This window comes from Nannobrachium achirus (genome assembly GCF_963921795.1).
Source record: "Nannobrachium achirus genome assembly, chromosome: 14".
NCBI lineage: Eukaryota > Metazoa > Chordata > Actinopteri > Myctophiformes > Myctophidae > Nannobrachium > Nannobrachium achirus.
Genome location: NC_137821.1, coordinates 3,400,821 through 3,420,820, shown reverse-complemented (window position 1 = coordinate 3,420,820; position 20,000 = coordinate 3,400,821). Strand labels below are relative to the sequence as shown.

General features: G+C 43.0%; 1 protein-coding gene across 1 annotated transcript in view; it reads right to left on the bottom strand.

Moving 5' to 3' along the window:
- snx15 (sorting nexin 15) overlaps nucleotides 1-20,000 on the bottom strand; it is a gene marked incomplete at its 3' end in the record, with an annotated part of 28,974 nt that overhangs the window by 2,901 nt on the left and 6,073 nt on the right. Inside the window, exons 3-7 of the mRNA XM_080742302.1 lie at nucleotides 17,542-17,657; nucleotides 15,989-16,243; nucleotides 13,321-13,402; nucleotides 12,429-12,593; nucleotides 8,412-8,609 (exon numbers count right to left, since the gene is read on the bottom strand). Of these exons, the coding sequence (XP_080598428.1) occupies nucleotides 8,412-8,609; nucleotides 12,429-12,593; nucleotides 13,321-13,402; nucleotides 15,989-16,243; nucleotides 17,542-17,657 (816 nt within the window). The remainder of the gene's footprint in view (nucleotides 1-8,411; nucleotides 8,610-12,428; nucleotides 12,594-13,320; nucleotides 13,403-15,988; nucleotides 16,244-17,541; nucleotides 17,658-20,000) is intronic.

Sequence of the window (20,000 nt, the reverse complement as noted above, 5' to 3'; positions counted from 1 at the left end):
TAATAGTGCAGTGTAGTGCAGTGTACTTCATGGACTAACACAACCTAATAGTGCAGTGTAGTGCAGTGTACTTCATGGACTAACACAACCTAATAGTGCAGTGTAATGCAGTGTACTTCATGGACTAACACAACCTAATAGTGCAGTGTAGTGCAGTGTACTTCATGGACTAACACAACCTAATAGTGCAGTGTAGTGCAGTGTACTTCATGGACTAACACAACCTAATAGTGCAGTGTAGTGCAGTGTACTTCATGGACTAACACAACCTAATAGTGCAGTGTAGTGCAGTGTACTTCATGGACTAACACAACCTAATAGTGCAGTGTAGTGCAGTGTACTTCATGGACTAACACAACCTAATAGTGCAGTGTAGTGCAGTGTACTTCATGGACTAACACAACCTAATAGTGCAGTGTAGTGCAGTGTACTTCATGGACTAACACAACCTAATAGTGCAGTGTAGTGCAGTGTACTTCATGGCGATACAATACAACGACACGATTCAGTGATTTGACTCTTCTCCCTCCTGGCCCCCAAAACTGTGGAATAAACACCCTCCCATAGACAGGCGAGAAGTGAGCCCCCCCACCCCCCTTACCTTAGCCCCAACCCCCCTTGTCTCCCCTACCATGTACACATACTGTTTTTATAGCTGTGATGATATTAGATTATTATTATTTACTTTTTTCTGTCTATAACGCCTGACACTGTGGTTCCCCTGACACATCACTGTGACATCACATGTGACATCACATGTGACATCACATGTGACATCCCAGCCATTCCTCCTGGCGCTGCTCTCTGTGTGTTCTTGGTGGAACTGACCACCATCACCATATACAGTATGTAAAAGTCCATATATGGATATTCCCCAGAATCCCTTTTATGCCCATATATGGAGATCCCTGATGTCATCGATATACATCACTGGCCAGATGGCCAAGACATGGCCCATATCTGTGTGGCTGCTTCAGACAGGGATCTCCATGTATGGGCATAAAAGGCATGGTATGTTGTGATGTCATGATGGGAACCACTCTAACAGAATCCCTTTCATGCCCATAGCTCACAACGCCTCGCAGCGCGAGGCGTTGTGAGCTTGTAGATCGGCTATTTTCTGCAAATAGCTTTGGTGTCGAGGGGAAAAAGAGCAGACTAAGTACAGAGTGAATGTACAGAATGTAAAGGTATGTTTTCTCATGCCAATAAAGCTCCTTTGAATTGAATTGAAACTGTTATGCAAAGCAGCTCTCCCACAGTCTCTGTGCTGCTACTGTATAGTAGGGCTATACAGTTTGGGCTGCCAACCGAAAGGTTGCTGGTTCAAATCATAGACTGTATAAAAGATATGGACAAAGCGAAGCCATTGGTTTCTATGCAGCGCAAATGAAACAATATGGGTCCTTGGCATGGGTGTCGCCATCATAGATTGAAAGAGGAGGCTATTGGCTGCCAACGCCAATAGCACGCACGCGCACACACACACACACACACACACACACACACACACACACACACACACACACACACACACACACACACACACACACACACACACACACACACACACACACACACACACACACACACACACAGCGGAAGAAAGATTTATGATGTCTTTTTTGTGGTGGGTAAAAACAGGAAAATAAGCAAAATGCTGCAGCCAAACAGTCTCTATTTGGAAGGATGGAAAAAAAAAACATAAATGAGCAAACAGCACTATTTTGATTGACAGGGAAGATCCCGGATCCACCAGATCCAATCAAAGATCAGACCTCAGATTGATTGATTGATTGATTGATTCCCTCTCAAATTAACCACTGCTTATTATTATTATTACTTTAATTAATGTTTTATAATTATTGTTTCATTTAATGTTTATTTTATGAATTGAGTACAAAGGACTCCAATGTAAACAAGCCATAGTGTTTTCTATGGTTTAAATCCTATCAGTAGAGCTTGTATCTGAACTGTACTGTCCTGTACTTTAACTATGAGAACTGATAATAAAGTATTAACTAGGGGTGTACCGATACATTTTAATAGCGATTCGATACATATCACGATACATGGTTGACAATACGATACATGGACGATATTGGTTCATTCATGACGATACATACAATACGATTCAATGATTTAAAATCGATATAGTAACTATTTAGCAAATACATTAAATATGTGTGAAAGGTGTGGATAGTGCAGGTTTTTAAGGCAAACATGTAGTATTATGGATATAAATGAGTAAACACGGTGATTATCTGCCAAATACATGGACATTGTATATTGACAATCCTGCACCTTGACATGAACCCAGAGATTACACACATTTATTGATAGGCCAGTGTAGCTTTATGGAAAGGAAAAGTAATTAAACTCCTCCTTTTATTTATTTATTTCTTAAAAATGCTAAATACCATGCACAAGTAGGTAGTATCGATACAATCGATTCTTTGCACTGCCGATTCGATTTTAGCTGTTTTCATATATAAGATATAGGAGTATATAGAGGTTTTTTTAGTAAAAAAGTAAAAAACGATATTTCGATACAGTTACTATATCGTTACACCCCTAGTATTCAATCAATAATCTATATATTATCTTTTCTATTAGTACACCAAACCTCTGCACTCTTATTTTCGGTAGAGAGAATGTTAGAGAGGCAGGGGCTTACATTTCTGAAAGGGTCTTTTGGTGGAAATATCGGGAAATAGCCGACCTCCAAGCTCACAACGCGTTGCAGCGCGACGCGTTGTGAGTTTGAAGGTCTGCTATTTTCAGGTGCTTGATACCACACTGAACTAAGAATAATCAAGTGAATACTGGAGATGTGGCGTAACGGCATGGATTTCTACACAGAGAGGACAATTCTTTCAACATAAGATGCTGCATTCAAGTTCAGGAGAGTTTGGACAAGGCAATTCTCTTGAATGCTGCCTTCAGGTATGGCATGGAAAGAGGGGGCATTTGCATTTCTTTCACCATAGTAAAAACTGCATTCATGGTCTGGAGAGGGCACTTTTTTTTTCAGACAGATAAAAGGGCAGGGGCTCAAGCCCCCTTTGATGTCTATGTAGGCACGTGCCTGTCTCCCCCACACCCCACAACATAGAGATGCTAGGATAAAGATCCCTATCACACAGAGGTTTAACATTCCCCCCTATAGTAACTCTGAGGACCCCCAGGGGGTCCTGGACCCCCTGTTGAGGACCTAAGGTCTCTCTCTACAAGCTCTACAACTGCAGTCCATACTTGCATCCATAAATGGCCTTTCTCTCTTTTTTATTATAATAATTAATTAAGTCATTCGGTATCAAATCCAACCTTTTCTGTCTCCCCATTAAAAGGACACATCCCCCTCTAGAGCAGTGGTTCTCAACCTGTGGGTCGGGACCCCCAGAGGGGTCTCCCAATGGTTTTGGGCGGTCCCCAGATGATTATCTTAATGTGCAACATTGTTTTCTCACTCAACAGTAAACAAAACAACATAAAGTTTAAGTGTATTGAGGGCACATTTCTAAAGTGACAATTTAAGGACTTTTTAATTCTAAAATTACAAATTAAACATTGGCCAAACTGTCAAATATTAAGAGGCTGACATTGTGAAAATAGCAGATCTACATGCTCACAATGCCTCGCGTTGGCGAGGTGTCGTGAGCATGTAGATCTGCTATTTTCACAATAGAACTGTATTAAACAAAATGTAATGCCTCAACTCTTAGTGCTCGTCAGGGTGGGGGGTCCCGAGTTAAAATATGATTATTTTGGGGGTCAAGGCCTGAAAAGGTCGAGAACAAAATGCTCATTGGCAGCGGTGGGATTCGAACCCACGCCCCCGAAGAGACTGGAGCCTTAATCCAGCGCCTTAGACCGCTCGGCCACGCTACCTTACTGCTGCTCACTAGCTGTATGAGACACAGACACACCCACTGTGTGTGTGTGTGTGTGTGTGTGTGTGTGTGTGTGTGTGTGTGTGTGTGTGTGTGTGTGTGTGTGTGTGTGTGTGAGAGAGAGAGAGAGAGAGAGAGTGTGTGAGAGAGAGAGAGACACTAACTGTGACTCGTGTCCAAACACGCTGTGTGTGTGAGAGACAGAGTAATGTTGCTCTTCCCAGAATAGCTGTTAATGGCAGTGTGTGTGTGTGTGTGTGTGTGTGTGTGTGTGTGTGTGTGTGTGTGTACACAGACAGTAAAGTGAACCATTAACCAGTCGTTACACATTCCTAACAGGGTCTTAAAGGAGCAGTTCACCCCAAAATGACTTTCTTTCCTCTATCGACTACTAACCCCATAGGGACTTAACAATCAACCTGATTATCTGACTATACAACATCTACTGTTTCCACACAAAATTGTTTAAAAAATGCAAAGAATTTTGAAAATGGTGTTTAAAGGAGTAGTTCACGCCCAATTATGACTTTGTTTCTATTGATTTTACTCACACCATGGAGACTCGAGTTTAATATGTTTTTGTTTTGTTTTTATCGCATTCCTAAGACAATAATTGGATTATTATAAGTGTACCAACGTTGATTCCAACACACATTGATCAAATGCATTTGTGTCTCCATCCGTGATCAATGGGGGTCAACGTAAATGTGTCATAATTATCTCTGCTGTCTGGCCGAAACCTCCTCACTCCAAAATGTTCATTTTGGGGGAAAATGAGCTCAAGTTTTTTACTACTTTTCATTGGATCAATATTATTTTAACCAACACACAGACGTAAAGGGTGTTCAATAGCACATATTTATGAAAAAAAGAGAGGGTCAATCGGGTGGAGTTAGCTGGTTTGGCAGAAAGTGTGGAGTTAGGAGGTTTTGTCCCAAGCACTTTTTACTGCTTTTCATTGGTTCAATATTATTTTAACCAACACTCAGATGTAAAGGGTGTTCAATAGCCCTGATTTATGCTAAACAAATCTAAAACCTCAAAAATGGAGTTAAGAGGTTTTGGCCAGACAATGCTTTTGAAACTGATATTATCCTAGATAAAGTACTATGTTCTATCCGTCTGTCTTTCAATGTAACATGAGATACTTAAAGTGTGGTTCCTGTGGAAATAAGCCTCGGCTTTCTAGGATCTCCTTTTAGTTGACCTTGTACCAGTGATTTGTACTGTCATGAAACTGTACTTTTTTCTATTGCAAACTTCTAATAATTGTTTCAATCAATCAATCAAAGTGACGATTTATGCGGCCTAACTGTAGGATTGTGTCGCGCAGAACAATTCGATGTGGCACACGGCACGCCAACGCAGACAGACTCGTGAAAAGTATTTGTCAGTTCTTTGGTGCTATGTAGGGGTGTAACGATATAGTAACTGAATCGAAAAATCTATTTTAATTTGTAATGATCTACTATATCGTTTTTAAAAGCAAAATATCATACCGTTTTGGCTCTCTATCGTATCGTTTTAAAATGCAGATAATCAGTATCGAATCGTTTTGCAAGGCAAATAATTGATTGTATGGAAACTAAGTATTGTGCCTAATTCTAAGAGGGAAAATTAAAAAGGGAGGTCTGATTTCCTTTCCATTCCATATAGCTACTCTTGGTCTATGGATAAATGTGTGTAATCTCTGTGTTCATGTCAAGGTGGGTGTGTCCATATGTGTTGAAATATGTCCATTTATTTGCTAGAGAATCAGTGTTTAGTTATTTATATCCATAATAATAGATTTCTTACATATTTTACACAGATTTCATTTCTTTGCTAAATAGTTACTCGATTTTAAATCATTGAATCGAATCGTATCGCCATGAATGAACCAATATCGTCCATGTATCGTATCGCTAACCATGTATCGTGATGCGTATCGTATCGTTGTTAAAACCGTGACGCCCCTCGTGCTACGCTCTCTGCCTGCATAGGGCTGCTCTGCATAGACCAGTGGTTCTCAAGCTGTGGGTCGGGACCCCCAGGGGGGTCCCCAAATTATTTTGGGGGGTCCCCAGATGATTAACTCAATGTGCAACATTGTATTCTCACTCAACAGTAAACAAACCAACATAGCATTTAAGTGTATAGAGGGTATCTGCACATTTCTAAAGTGACAATTGAAGGACGAGCACTCTTAGTGCTCGTCGGGGTGGGTGAGGGGGGGGTCCCCAGTTAAGATATGATTATTTTGGGGGTTGTGGCATGTAAAGGTTGAGAACCCCTGGCAGAGACGGACCCTGCAGGTCTTCAACGTGTCAGGACAAGGACAAGCTGCTCTGCATAGGCAGACGTAGGTCTCCTGCAAGGGCAGGGGTCTTCAACGTGTCAGGACAGACGGCTCCTCAACCCCACAGCACTTGACCCTCCACGCCCTCGCAGGCTCAGGCAAAGGTTAACATGTCAATTAGACGAGGTCATTTTCACAGCTGGCAACCCGTAGACCACTGGTTCTCAACCTTTCTCAGGCCGCTACCCCACCCCCAATAATCATATTTTAACTGGAAACCCCCCCCCCCACACACACACACACACACACACCCTGACGAGCACTAAGAGTTGAGGCATTACATTTTGTATAACACGGTTCTATTGTGAAAATAGCAGATCCATAGATCTGCTATTTTCATCATTTCTGCCTTTAATATTTGACAGTTTGGCCAATGTTTAATTTGTCATTTTAGAGGTTAAATTAAAAAGTTCTTAAATTGTCACTTCATAAATGTGCAGTACTTCTACCTTTTACTCTAGTAATGAGTATTTACTCTAGTAGGGTAGCGTAATGTAATCAGCAGAGGTGTAAAGTAACCAAGTACATTTACTTAACTCATACAGTGCCAGCGCCCTCTAGGGGCCAAAGAATGCCAGCGCATCTCTCATAGGCGAGCGCTGTAGCTTCCAGGACTTCAGCTTCCAAGACCTCACGTGCTCACGTTCATGAACGGCATGGATATGTCCCGGATGAAGATGCTAACAGAATGGCTATTCCCATTTTGTCATCTAAAAGATCATTTTTGGGCGATTTCGCCGTAAATAAACCTCGTGCCGCTTTCCTAAAACACAAAAAAGAGATATAAGCCTTTAAAGATGCGGTCTTTCATTGGATTAGGCGGAGATTGGCGATTGCGTTCGCAAATTACGGCCGGCCGGGACGTTGTTAGCTTTCGGCTAGTAGCTACAAAAATCAGGCCAGGCTTATCATTTTCTCTTATCATTTTATTCCATTTCATTAAATATCCCGAACTAGTTCGGGATAGGCACCCTGGAATACGTCGCGCCGCCTACAATGAACATTGGGTGAACATTGGGGGTGTCTAAACTTTATTTTAAACCATTTTCAATGGAATATATCGTCGGACAGAGTAGAATGGCTGCTAGGCTAGCGGCTAGCGAGCCAGGACCACCCACGTTGCTCCAAGCAGCTCGGGGTAAGTAAAATAGCAAATAAAAAATTGTTTTTGATCCCGAATATCCCGAACTAGTTCGGGATAGGCACTGTAAGAGTTAAGTACAGGTTTGAAGTATTCGTACTTTACTTTCCAATTTCCAATACTTTTACTTCTACTCCACTACATCTCCGATCCAAATATTGTACTTTTACTCCACTACATTTATTTGAAAACTTTAGTTACTAGTTACTTTGCTGATATAAATTATAATATGTTAAAACATACATAAACCACTTTAGCCCCATTTTATACCTTGGCTGTTTGAACATAGCCGATCTACAAGCTCACAACGCGTCGCGATGCTTGTAGATCGGCTATTTTCAAACCTGTTGTACTTTTACTTTTAGCATTTTAAGTACATTTTGATGCCAGTACTTTTACTCAAGAAAATGTTGACCAAACTATAGTCGGCAGTGGATAAACTCTTCTGGTGCGCGGCTGGCTAAAAACGCAGAGAGCGTATTCCGTCCCAAAGCTAGTCAGTCAAGTGAGTGACAGACGCGCCTGTCACTCACTTCCCGCAGCGCCCTCCCTCCCTGTAGCCTGACTGTAGACTAACGTAGTGATCCTTTGCAAGTTGCGACTTGCGAGGTTATCAATTTAATACGCTTTTTTATCATCATCTTTTGCGTGTCAACTCTATAATGGACAGGCGAAGGGTACTCGCCCTTGCTTTATTGGAAGGGGAGATGCAACAAGATAAAAAGAGAAGACTTTGAGTGCATGAGACTCGACTTCGACTCACCCGATTTGACAGAGGGGGGGAAACCAGAATCTGCGAGGAGAATTTCTTTGCTCCAGCATAAACGAAAGGTCTGTGTGGGGCGCAGATATCCTCCACTGACATGAAACCATCCCCTTCTCATTGAAATGCATTGGCAGAACGCGGATTCCACTCTCATAGGTATTTTGGTCTGAAGGCACCCTTCTACTTGTAACAGAGTACTTCTACAACGCAGTATTGATACTTTTACTCCAGTAATGAGTATACGGTAGTGTAAAGTAATCAGATTACTTGTACCTTTGACTCCAGTAATGAGTATGTCGACCGCGGTGCGGTACAGCACGATGGCCGAGCTGAATTCTCCCTCTCTCTCTCTCTGCATGGCCGCTGCCAGCTGATTGGCCGCCTCCGCCAGGTAGCCCGCCTCCCCGGCCTCCTGATTGGCCAGCGGCAGCGAGAACAGCTCCGAGTGGTCGCCGGGGGAGGTCACGTGATCTGAGGACGAGAGAGAGAGAGAGAGAGAGAGAGAGAGAGAGAGAGAGAGAGAGAGAGAGATTTTGACTTTTTAACAACTAATTTATTCATAAAAGTATTTGCTACATTAGTTCTTTCAAGCAATCAATCCCAAACTACAATCCACAAAAGTTAATTTAGAGCAACATATCAACAAAAGTGATTCCCATATGATTGACAGAAAGAGAAAGCACCGTTCATAGCAGGGCTCGAGACTAAGGGAGTCCCTACGTCCCAGGGACTTAACATTTTATCTTTGGGACGCAAATGAATCTCTCCTGGGACGCAGACGGGACGTAGAGGATTTTTTTTGAGCCAACGGCGCATATCAATGTCACTGCTCAAACCACGGTGTGCAACCTCGCAGCATAACTCACAGAAAATGAATATGATGTAAACAGAATGTTTAAGAAGTTACCACAGGCAGTGCCGATCATCATTTTCAGGTATAATTTATTTTAGTTGCTAAAATGCTGCTCTATTTGAAGAGATTAACCAGTAGAATGAGGCAGAGAACAGACTGTCAATCTGGGTTACAACTAGTGGAAAATAGCCGATCTACAAGCTGTGGCTGAGAGATAAATCTTAGCATCCCCGCCCCCTGCTTCGCTACATAAAGAGTAACGTTATATGATTTGGATTGTGATTATTAATGAAAATGTAAAACGGAACGCGATGTCAACGCACCAAGCACAGACACATAGCCTACGTTTAGTGAGCAGCACGAGCAGTTGTTTGAATATAGAAGTAGGACACATTGTAATTAAATCAACGGTTTGTTTAACTTTTGTCATCTCTATAAACCTATAGCCTATATTCCCAAATACAAGACGTTATGTTCGTCTAATCGTCTAATCAACTTCATCACAACCAGCCGTGCAAACTGGCATTCATTTCAGAGTTCCCGTGCTGTGTGGCGGCTTATTTTCTCCAGTAATCGTCTCTTATTTAACTCTCAAAAGCAACCGGTCCGCGCTCATAATAAATAACTCCATTTTGACTCCAGTTCATCTGAGCCGCTTGCTGTGAAGCACAACGGACCCAAAAAGCAGACTGCACTGCACGCGTCTCACTCGATGAAGCGCGGATGGCACTGGTTATACTTCTTTCAGTACGACGGTGTTGAGCGGTGCGGTGAGCATATAGACGATCTAAAAGCCCTCAAAGCCCAGAGGATGCGACCAATTGTAGACTTGTAGATTAACGCGCCACACGTTCGTACGGACAAAGTACAAACCCAGTTTTACCGTAATTCCTCCAACAATCGTGCATGATTGGTTCTTTAGTTTACCGTATATGACAATCACACCAGCCAACTGGCTGCTGAGGTAAGATTCTTAGAAGCCACAAATAACAGTATAAAAATAGAAAGGATTGTCAAGCCAATTTCACCAGTAACAACAATATAATAACAACAATAACAATAATAATAAATATTATTATAATAGTAATACTAATAGATCTGCAATCATTATATAGGGTTAATAATAATTATTATTTTATTATTTTTTTGGGACGGATTACATTCATTTGGGGACGGTTCAATTTGTATTTTGGGACGGTCCCGGGACGTAGGTGAAAAAAGTTAGTCTGGAGCCCTGGTTCATAGTCCCATATATCTTTAAACACATTCAAGAGCTCCATTTTGCCACGCTCGACACGGGGACTCGCTCGCTTCGGCTCCCTCGACGGAGTCTCACGTGGCTCGAGTCAGTGGCACGCCTCCGTTGTCTCCACCGCAAAACAAGCGCTCCCTTACAGGAACCAGCCTTAACCCAGATGCTGTTTCTGATGCGGTCTGGGCTCTTCTAAGACAGACAATATGAAATCCTGTTGGTTATTGATTAATCTCCAGGATGGAGAGAGGGTGGGCGACTCAAGGTGAGTGTGCGTGGTTCATTCAGTCAAAATCCATCTAACTTGCATTTCGAATCGTATCCGTTGACTGGCTGCCGGTGATATAACTTAACTCAATTAGTGCCGATCCCGCGATGACTCGCGAAATATTAAAAGGTATTTACAGTGCCGATCGCGGGATGTTGTGTGAAATATACTGTATATACAGTAAAGCTGGCCTGGCTACCTACCGTACATTGAAAAACCCTGGCACGGGTGAAGTCGCCAATTCATCATCATGGCGCATCCATGTGCAGTCGTGCACACAATAGTGATCCCATCCCATAGAAACCAACGTTCTTTCTCATCTTTACAGTCCATTTTCTCCCAAAAACACTTTTGGTGCCAAGGATGGCATTATTGGATTCTCGCTAAAATAGCACAAGCTGAAAGGCATCCATCTTCCATTACTGTTTACGCTTTGGACCAGAACTCCTTCCGGGTAAATCTCAAACATCGTCAAGTAGGGAATTGTGAGCGCCTTCAAAATAAGAGACTGGCCGCGGACGGAGAAAGTTAACGGCACCCGGGACAATTAACCCTTTCATGTCGGCGGCACTAAATGGGTTAACTGACACACAGTATTTATAGACAGACTTGTGGGGATGACGGAGACATTAGAGTGAAATCCTGCTCCGAATTGTTTGTGCAGTGAGTCTGCTCTGCTCAGCGTGTGTGTCTGTGTCAGCGAGCGTTGTGGGTACTCGGGGCCGGCCGGAGCGCCTGGTTCCCCCGGAGGGTCCCTGGAAGTGGCGGCCGGGCCCCGGTGCTCGGCGGTGTGTGTGTGAGAGAGATGGGCATGTGTACAGACATGAGGTTCGCGGCCCCAACGAGGACGATCCTCACTCCGCGGCTAATGATCCACGCCAGGGGTGGGCAGTTATGTTTTCCATGGGGCCACAATATGAACAACAGAAAAGATTGTGGAGGGCCGGGCCAAAAGGCAGCGCTGCCCGCAAGATGTGCTTCCCGCCAGGGGCGTCGCACCAAATTCTGGGCCCTGGGTACAAAGATTCACTGTGGGGCCCCTGTGCTTTAACTATTGAAAAATAGCAGATATACAAGCTGCGAACTTGTAGATCTGCTATTTTTGAAAAGTCTTTGAATATTTCAAATCCTTCTGAGTTTTTTTTTTTACTTTCTATGTCAGTGGAGCTCAAACCTTTTCATGTGAAGGACCCCCAAAATGGTATGTATTTGGCCACGGAACCCCATCTCAAAATATTGAGTTCCAGGGACCCCCCCAGAAGCAAAATGTGAGTTACAAATGTTCGCTTAAAAAATACATATATTCAAAGATTTGCACACATTTTCATGACTTTTCAAAAATAGCAGATCTACAAGCTCGCAGCACGGCACTCAGTGCCACGCTGTGAGCTTGTATATCTGCTATTTTTCAATAGCTAAAGTATATAACATAATTAGGGCCCCTCCACCTTGGGCCCTAGTAACTCAGTCCCACTTTCCTACCCCTTCTTCCCGCAAACTAAACACACGGCTTTACCTCCGACTTCAGTAGATAAATAGGCTACTTAGCAGTCAGTTTTTTGTTGAAAACCCGGCATTCATCATCTTTTTTTTAGCCACTTTAGCCACATTGTCTTGACTTGTGACCAGTCTGACCACCTGCTTGCTATTGAGACCATACGCATTGCGTCCATATGCACGTGAATAAAAAAAACCTTCAAAATAAAATAAATGCATGAGGTAAAAAAAAAGTGTTTCTTTTGTAATTTGCCATTAACCCTACAAGGCCCGTCAGAGTGAACCAAAGGGCCGCATACGGCCCCCGGGCCGCACATTGCCCAGCTCTGATCCACGGTGACGGGTCGCATCACTAGTGTGTGTGTGTGTGTGTGTGTGTGTGTGCGTGTGTGCGCGTGTGCGTGCGTGCATGTGTGTCACCTTGTCTGCAGCAGGGGTCGAAGATGGCCAGGTCGTTGACGGACAGCGGAGGCGGGCCTTCCTGAGGAGGAGGCCCCTCCCCCAGGGAGTCGAACAGCGAATCAAATTCCTCCTGGGACTCCCGTGATTGGTGGGCTCTGGAGAGGGGCAGGTCAGGGGAGGGGCCTGGAGGTACATGAAAGAGGAGAATAATCTTTTGGCGGGATTTACAGAATAAATTTGCATAATGATGACATTATTTACAGGATAAATGTACATAATGACTAAATGATGTACAGGATAAATGTTTTAATAACCTCATTATTTTTGGGGGGGGGGGGGGGGGGGTCCCCAGATGATTAACTTCATTTGCAACATTGTTTTCTCTCTCAACAGTAAACAAACCAACATAAAGTGTACGTGTATAGAGGGTATCTGCACATTTCTAAAGTGACAATTTAATGACTTTTTAATATCTCTAAAATGACAAATTAAACATTGGTCAAATTGTCAAATAATTAGATGCAGACATTGTGAAAATAGCAGATCTACATGCGTTGCGAGGCGTTGTGAGCATGTAGATCTGCTATTTTTACAATAGAAGCGTGTTATACAAAATGTTATGCCTCAACTCTTAGTGCTTCGTGGCCCGAAAAGGTTGAGAACCAGTGGTCTCCAAGTTGCCAAAAGAAGCAACTTGGACTCCTCATGCACTGAAGGAAGCATGAGGTCAGTCTGTTGCTCTCCCCAGGTTGGCAGAGGGAGAGCAGAGCCCAGGATTACATTAGATAATTCACACCGGGTGAAAGAAAAAAGAAAAATGGGTTACAAAAATCGTAGGATAAAGAAAAGAGAAAAACACGAAACCCGTCAAACTTTTCCCTGTGGCAGGTAAAAGGTTAATAAAATGAACCTTCGTCATTCAGCGAGGCGTGACTCAACTCGTCATCTTCATCCTCCTCCTCCTCTTCCTCCTGGGTGGAAAGAGAGGCAGAGTTTTAAACAAATGTCTAGATCAGTAGGCGGACACAGACCCACTATGAAAGAATTGTGCCATTTTATCATGAACATTAGTGAGGACCAATTATATGAAGATAGGTTGAAACGTGGTGAATTCGTCCTTTAACTGAACTAAATAAAAACTACAATAATACATATATATATATATTTTTTTCACAATATTTATCTGTGGAACCGAGTCATTAAATGTAATATCTACAATTCCAAGTGCTTGTCAGGGTGGGGGTCCCCAGTGCTTGTCAGGGTGGGGGTCCCCGGTTCAAATAGGTTTATTCTGGGGGTCACGGCCTAAAAAGGTTTGAGAAGCCCTGGTCTACAGCAACCACACTGGACTGATACTTTTTTTAAAAGCTCCCAAAAGCCCCCTTTCCACTGTAGATATAAAAAATCAAACCTCGGTTCGAAGTAAAGCAGTGAACTTTTATTCTATGTGTTCTAGAGTTATGAACTCTGTGAACTATACATTCTTTATATTCTGAATGAATTAATGATTTTATCTGGAGGGCCGAATGTGAGGCTTGACCAATCCTCAAAGTATCCAATCATCAGACCGGGACGGACTACACACGTACGTACGTACGGACGGACGGACGGACGGACGGACGGACGGACGGACGGACGGACGGACGGACGGACGGACGGACGTACGGGACAGATAAAACCTATTCATTCATTGAATAGGTTTTATGAATAAAACCTATTCATAAAACCTATTCATTCTGAACTGAAATGGCCATATATGGACATGGGACACACATTTTGCTTTTTGAAAAAGCCTATTCATTCTGGACTGATATTCTGGACGTACGGGACAGAAAAAACCTGTTCATTCTGGACTGGAGTGACCATATATGGACATGAGGTGACAGACATTTTGTTTTTGAAAAAGCCTGTTCATTCTGGACTGAAATGACCATATATGGGCGTGGGACACACAAAGCCACTCATTGGAAGCAGTTTTCACCGCTTCAAAAATATCGAAATTTTCCATTACACAAAAGCACCCCTATCAGTAAGAAACAAACTGACCCTTTTAACTGTGATTATAATACAATATAAACTTGTATTACAATATCCTAATTATAATACACTATAATGGATTATAACTGTGATTATAATACACTATAAAGTATTAATGTATTACTATGATAATTATAATACACTATAATAGATTATAACAGTGGTTATAACACAATAGAATCTATTATCATGTATTACAACTATATCCTGGTGGTCTAAATGAAAAGTCAGTGAGTGATCAGTCATTATGAAGTGTTTGGCCCTGTTTGGCCTAGCTCAGACCTACAGTATACTCTGGAGTGGATACTTTTTAGTACCACGTTTAGTACCACTTTCACACCACTCTACCCAGGTCCTTGTAGTGGAAAACCTGGCACAAGTGGGTGGTGTGGTGTGGAGTGGTGTGGTGTTGGTCAGTGGAAAAGGGGCTATAGCGCAGTGTTGTTTTCGTCGACTAAAACTATGACGAAAAATGTTTGTCCTCTTTCACGGACGAAAACTAAATACAAACTAAGCTGTGATGACTAAAACCAAGTCTAAATATATTGACAATTTCGTCATCAAAATAAAAACTAGACTAAAACGTTAGGGAGGGACTGGTGGAGAAGAGAGTCATTTTATGTTTGGCTGCTCTCAGGTGTTGCGTGCTGAAAATAGCAGATCTACAAGCTCGTTGTGAGCTTGTAGATCTGCTATTTTCAGCACACAACCAACGCGTTGTGAGCTTGTAGATCTGCTATTTTCAGCACACAACCAAGTGTAAAATCAGTCATTACGATGCCATCAAGGCACCGCCCAGTTGACTAAATCAACTGTAGATTTAGTCGCCTAAAAGAAAACATATGATATTTAGTCGACTAGACTAAAACTAAAACTTTTCAGGTGACTAAAGTATGACTAAAACTAAATCATAATCTCAGTGGCGTCAGTTCAGCAAAAGCTAGGGTATGGCAAAGATGGCAGTCCTCATGGAAAAGAGGCATTACATTTTGTATAACACGGTTCTATTGTGAAAATAGCCGATCTACATGCTCACAACGCCTCGTGCTGCGAGGCGTTGTGAGCATGTAGATCTGCTATTTGCACAATGTCTGAAAAAAAAACGACTTTTGTCAGTTTTTTACACAGGTTATATGGTTTCTTGGGCCGGATATGGCAGCCTGGAACGGTTGTTCAAGTGAAGCTAAACTTGGCATGTTAGTAAACGTGCCACAATTAACAATAATGCATTGCACCTGTGCAGCTGACCTGCGGAACCTGGGAATATACCATTCTGTCAAGATGGGGAGAATTCAAGTGTGGAGAATATAATTATAATACCTTGTTAAAGTGACCATTTTGTTAAATGTAGCATTTGTAGTTATTTTACTGCAATTTGACAACATAATAACCAGCGCAGATAGACAAAGATTTTATATTTAAAAGTAACTTTTATTCTCCCCCCCTGGACCCAGGGTATGGCAGCTGCATACCCCTGCCATACCCAATTGACGCCCCTGCATAATCTGCTGTCAAAAACAACGCTGCTATAGCGTGCCGACCTGGGTAGGCGTGCCCCCCATCTCGCGGTAGGCCTCGGCTGCCAGCTCCAGCTCTCCCAGCTCGGGCGGCCCGCGGTCGGAGTCCCGGGCCTGGGGCGGCGCGGGCGCCTCACTGCCCTCCTCCTCCTCCACGGGCTGGCAGTCTGACGGGCGGCGCCGGGGGGCGCGGGGCAGCGGGATGAGAGGGGGGGGCAGGGGGGAGGAGGAGAGGGGGGGCAGGGAGGAGGGGTCCAGAGGTCTGCTCACCTCCCCACCCTGAAAGAGAGAGAGAGAAAGAGTTTGAAACGGAATGCGTGCATCCGTTTGCGAACGGATGCACACGGACGGACGAAGGGGAAAACATACTCTCCCCCATGCCTTTGGCTGGTGGAGACAATGATGAAAAACTCCCACATGCCGGGTGAAGTACGACAATGTGCAAACACAGCAGCAAGATGTGTGAGCTGCTGTGAAAGGAGAAGGATATCAAATGGAACCTAACCACCTTAAAGACTACTGATCATGGTGGGTACCAGTGGTATTTTATTCAGCAAATTCCGAGTCTTTGGCAAAAAACTGCATTTAGTCTTAGTACTGTCTTAATGCCTCATTCACATATAATTCAACGTAATCTTTATGCAAAACAGCTTTTAAAAGTTCCATGCTCGAAAAAAAAGCTTGGACATTTTTAAAGCTGGTTTGCATTTGCATAGAGATTACATTGAATTACCAAGCCAACCATTAGCTTGGCTTCTCTCAGTGTCTAGTCTAGTCTTAGTCGACTAAATATCGAAATATTTTAGTCTTACACTTAAGCTGGCCTTACATTAGCAGATCATTGGGTGCGATGAAATCTGGTAGCATTAAACACTACAGGATAATCGTTTCAGATTCTCTGACCAGATAAACTAAACTCCACACATTACAGGATTCTATCCAGATTGAGTAATACATAAAATGCGTAAAAATACGCACAAACACGCACACGCACACAAACAAACACTTTAATGTTACCCACTCAACACACCATCGCCTCACGCAACAACAAAAAAAGCTTCAATATGGAATTTGTGTCCCATTTAGATGATAATATGAGTTCACTTTGGCACGTATCATGTCCATCCATGGATCTGTTCAACTCTAACTTTCCCCCTCTCTCTCCACTACTAAACTAGTCAAGCTGCAGCTGTGTGCCGTCTGCTTCTCATGGTGCCTGATTTATGATTAGTCGTATGACACTGAACAATAAATCTCCAAGACCAAAAAGTGTCCCTCCACGCCACGTTGTAGGGCTTGTAGGTCAGGCTTCTGGGCGTGCACTTTGACTTGGAAGAGCAAAGCGAGATGTGTTGTGTGCTGTTTCTGTTTGATATAAAACAAACCCGCTACCATTGAGTTTTAATTCCCATCCCAATCATGATACAACCTAATGGACGGACGGACAGTATGAAAAGTGTGTCTGTGTCTGTGTGTGTGCGTGCGTGTGTGTGTGTGTGTGTGTGTGTGTGTGTGTGTGTGTGTGTGTGTGTGTGTGTGTGTGTGTGTGTGTGTGTGTGTGTGTGTGTGTATCTTACAGTAAAGAACTCTTTGAGGTGAGGACTGTTGTACAGGGCAGGGATGCTGGTGGTGAACATCAACATGGTCTCTGCTGCTTTCCTCCTCTCCTCGATCACCGTCTGCTCAAACCTACCTGGATGGGGGGGGGGGAGAGGCGGGTCTTTAAGTAAGGGATAACATCTCGCTCAGCAGTCAGTATAATAGGAGCCCGACAGGTTGATATGCCACCGACGCCAAGCGGGCTCCTGTCACTCCATAATGACTGCTGAGCGAGATGTTATCCCGCTTATTACCCGGCTACTCAATACAATTAATAATTTGACTCAAAACTAAAAACAAAACAAAGTATTTCCTTGTTTACAGACGGCTGAAAGTGCGCCCCCCCCACCCCCCACAGCGTGACACGGTCGCCTTGGAAGACAAGGTAGTGCTGATCAAATAGAATCAATTTTCTGTTACTGCGTCGTCTATTTCTCGCCTCAAATGTTTTTTTTTTAAACATTCTTCAGAGCAACGTTTAGTTGTAAATGACGCTGTGTGTTTGTTTACATGGAAGACATGTTGGATACGGCACTAAATCCACGCAGTGCAGCCTGAATACAGCAGCTGCTCTGAGCCTTTGATTAGGCAGCGGTGAATTATAGAGTGGAGCGGTCATTATACGCCTATAATTCACTCGCTTGACCAATCAGAATCAAGCCGGGTAATAAAGCACCTTAAGCTGGCTTTAAGCCCCTATCATAGTAGGCACCGCGGTGATAAGCTATCCACCGCGGTGTAGTCTTTTTAAGTCATAAAAATATAACATTGCGTCATTACTTGTGGTGAAGAGCTTTCCACCGCGAACCCCGACACATCTCTCTGTTTTTACTTTCAGACAGATCGGCCCATCACCCAGTTCACTGATTGGTCGATCTAGACCAGTCAGTCACAGTGATAGGACTTCCCCGTGACTGACTATGATGGCCTCCACTTGTTTTCTCACTTTAGGTGGATTATAAATTTGCGGTGAATAGCTCTTCACCCTGGACTCTGATAGAAGCTTCACATTAGCATAGTGGTTCTCAACCTGTGGGTCGGGACACCCAGGAGGGTCTCCGAATTATTTTGGGGGGTCAATGTGCAACATTGTTTTCTCTCTCAACAGTAAACACACCAACATAAAGTTTAAGTGTATAGAGGGTATCTGCACATTTCTTAAGTGACAATTTAAGGACTTTTTAACACCTCTAAAATGACAAATTAAACATTGGCCAAATTGTCAAATATTAGAGGCAGAAATTGTGAAAATAGCAGATCTACATGCTCAGCATTAATCACGATTATGTAAAAAAAAAAAAAAAAATCACGATTTGACGATTATGTAATAATTATGACAGCCCTACTTTCAGGTGCTTGCATGAGGGTGGACGCAACAGTGGTTCTCAACCTGTGGGTCGATTAACTTAATGTGCAACATCGTTTTCTCACTCAACAGTGAACAAACCAACATAAGGTGTATAGAGCAGGGGCCTTCAACAGGGGGTCCGGGACCCCTAGGGGGTCCTCAGAGTTACTACAGGGGGGTCCTTCAAATCTTTGTGTGATAGAAACCTTTTTTTTTCTTTTATATTAACCGCTTGAACCCTAACATCCATATTCTGAGAACTTGAGCCAAAAATAGCAGATCTACAAGCTCACAACGCCTCGCAGCGCGAGGTGTTGTGAACTTGTAGATCGGCTATTTTTGGCATAGAGGTTTGGTGTAGAGGGGGAAAAAGAGCACACTAAGTACAGAGTGAAAGGTCAGGTTTATTAAGTATTGACGGTTCAAGTGGTTAAATATCTGAAAACACAAATTGACATGAATCTAAAATACACTGATGATTGTGTTGTCAAACTATGAAACTATATGGAATCTATGAACAGGTTGTGGGGGTCCCTGCTTCATCTCTCTCTCAACTAAGGGGTCCTTGGCCTGAAAAGGTTGAAGATCCCTGGTATAGAGGGTATTTGCACATTTCTAAAGTGACAATTTAAGGACTTTTTCATACCTCTAAAATGACAAATTAAACATTGGCCAAACAGCAGAAAGGCAGAAATTGTGAAAATAGCAGATCTACAAGCTCACAACGTCTCGCGTTGCGAGGGAGGCGTCGTGAGCATGTGGATCTGCTATTTTCGCAATAAGACTGTGTTATACAAAATGTATTGCCTCAACTCTTAGTCAGGGTAGGGGGGGGTCCCCCGTTAAAATATGATTATTTTGGGGGCCGCAGCCTGAAAAGGTTGAGAACCACTGATCCAACACAACATGAGATCTCTGTCTAAACAGGCTTGTGGTCTGTGGAATGTAAAATAAGAGGACTGTTTACCCATTATGTGCTGTTTTCACTGTTGCTACAATTAAAAATACAAAGTGTGAACCCAGAGTTCACATGTATGCATGCATCAACTATTTTGAGTGTTATGTTGAGTTGAGTTGTCATGCACAATG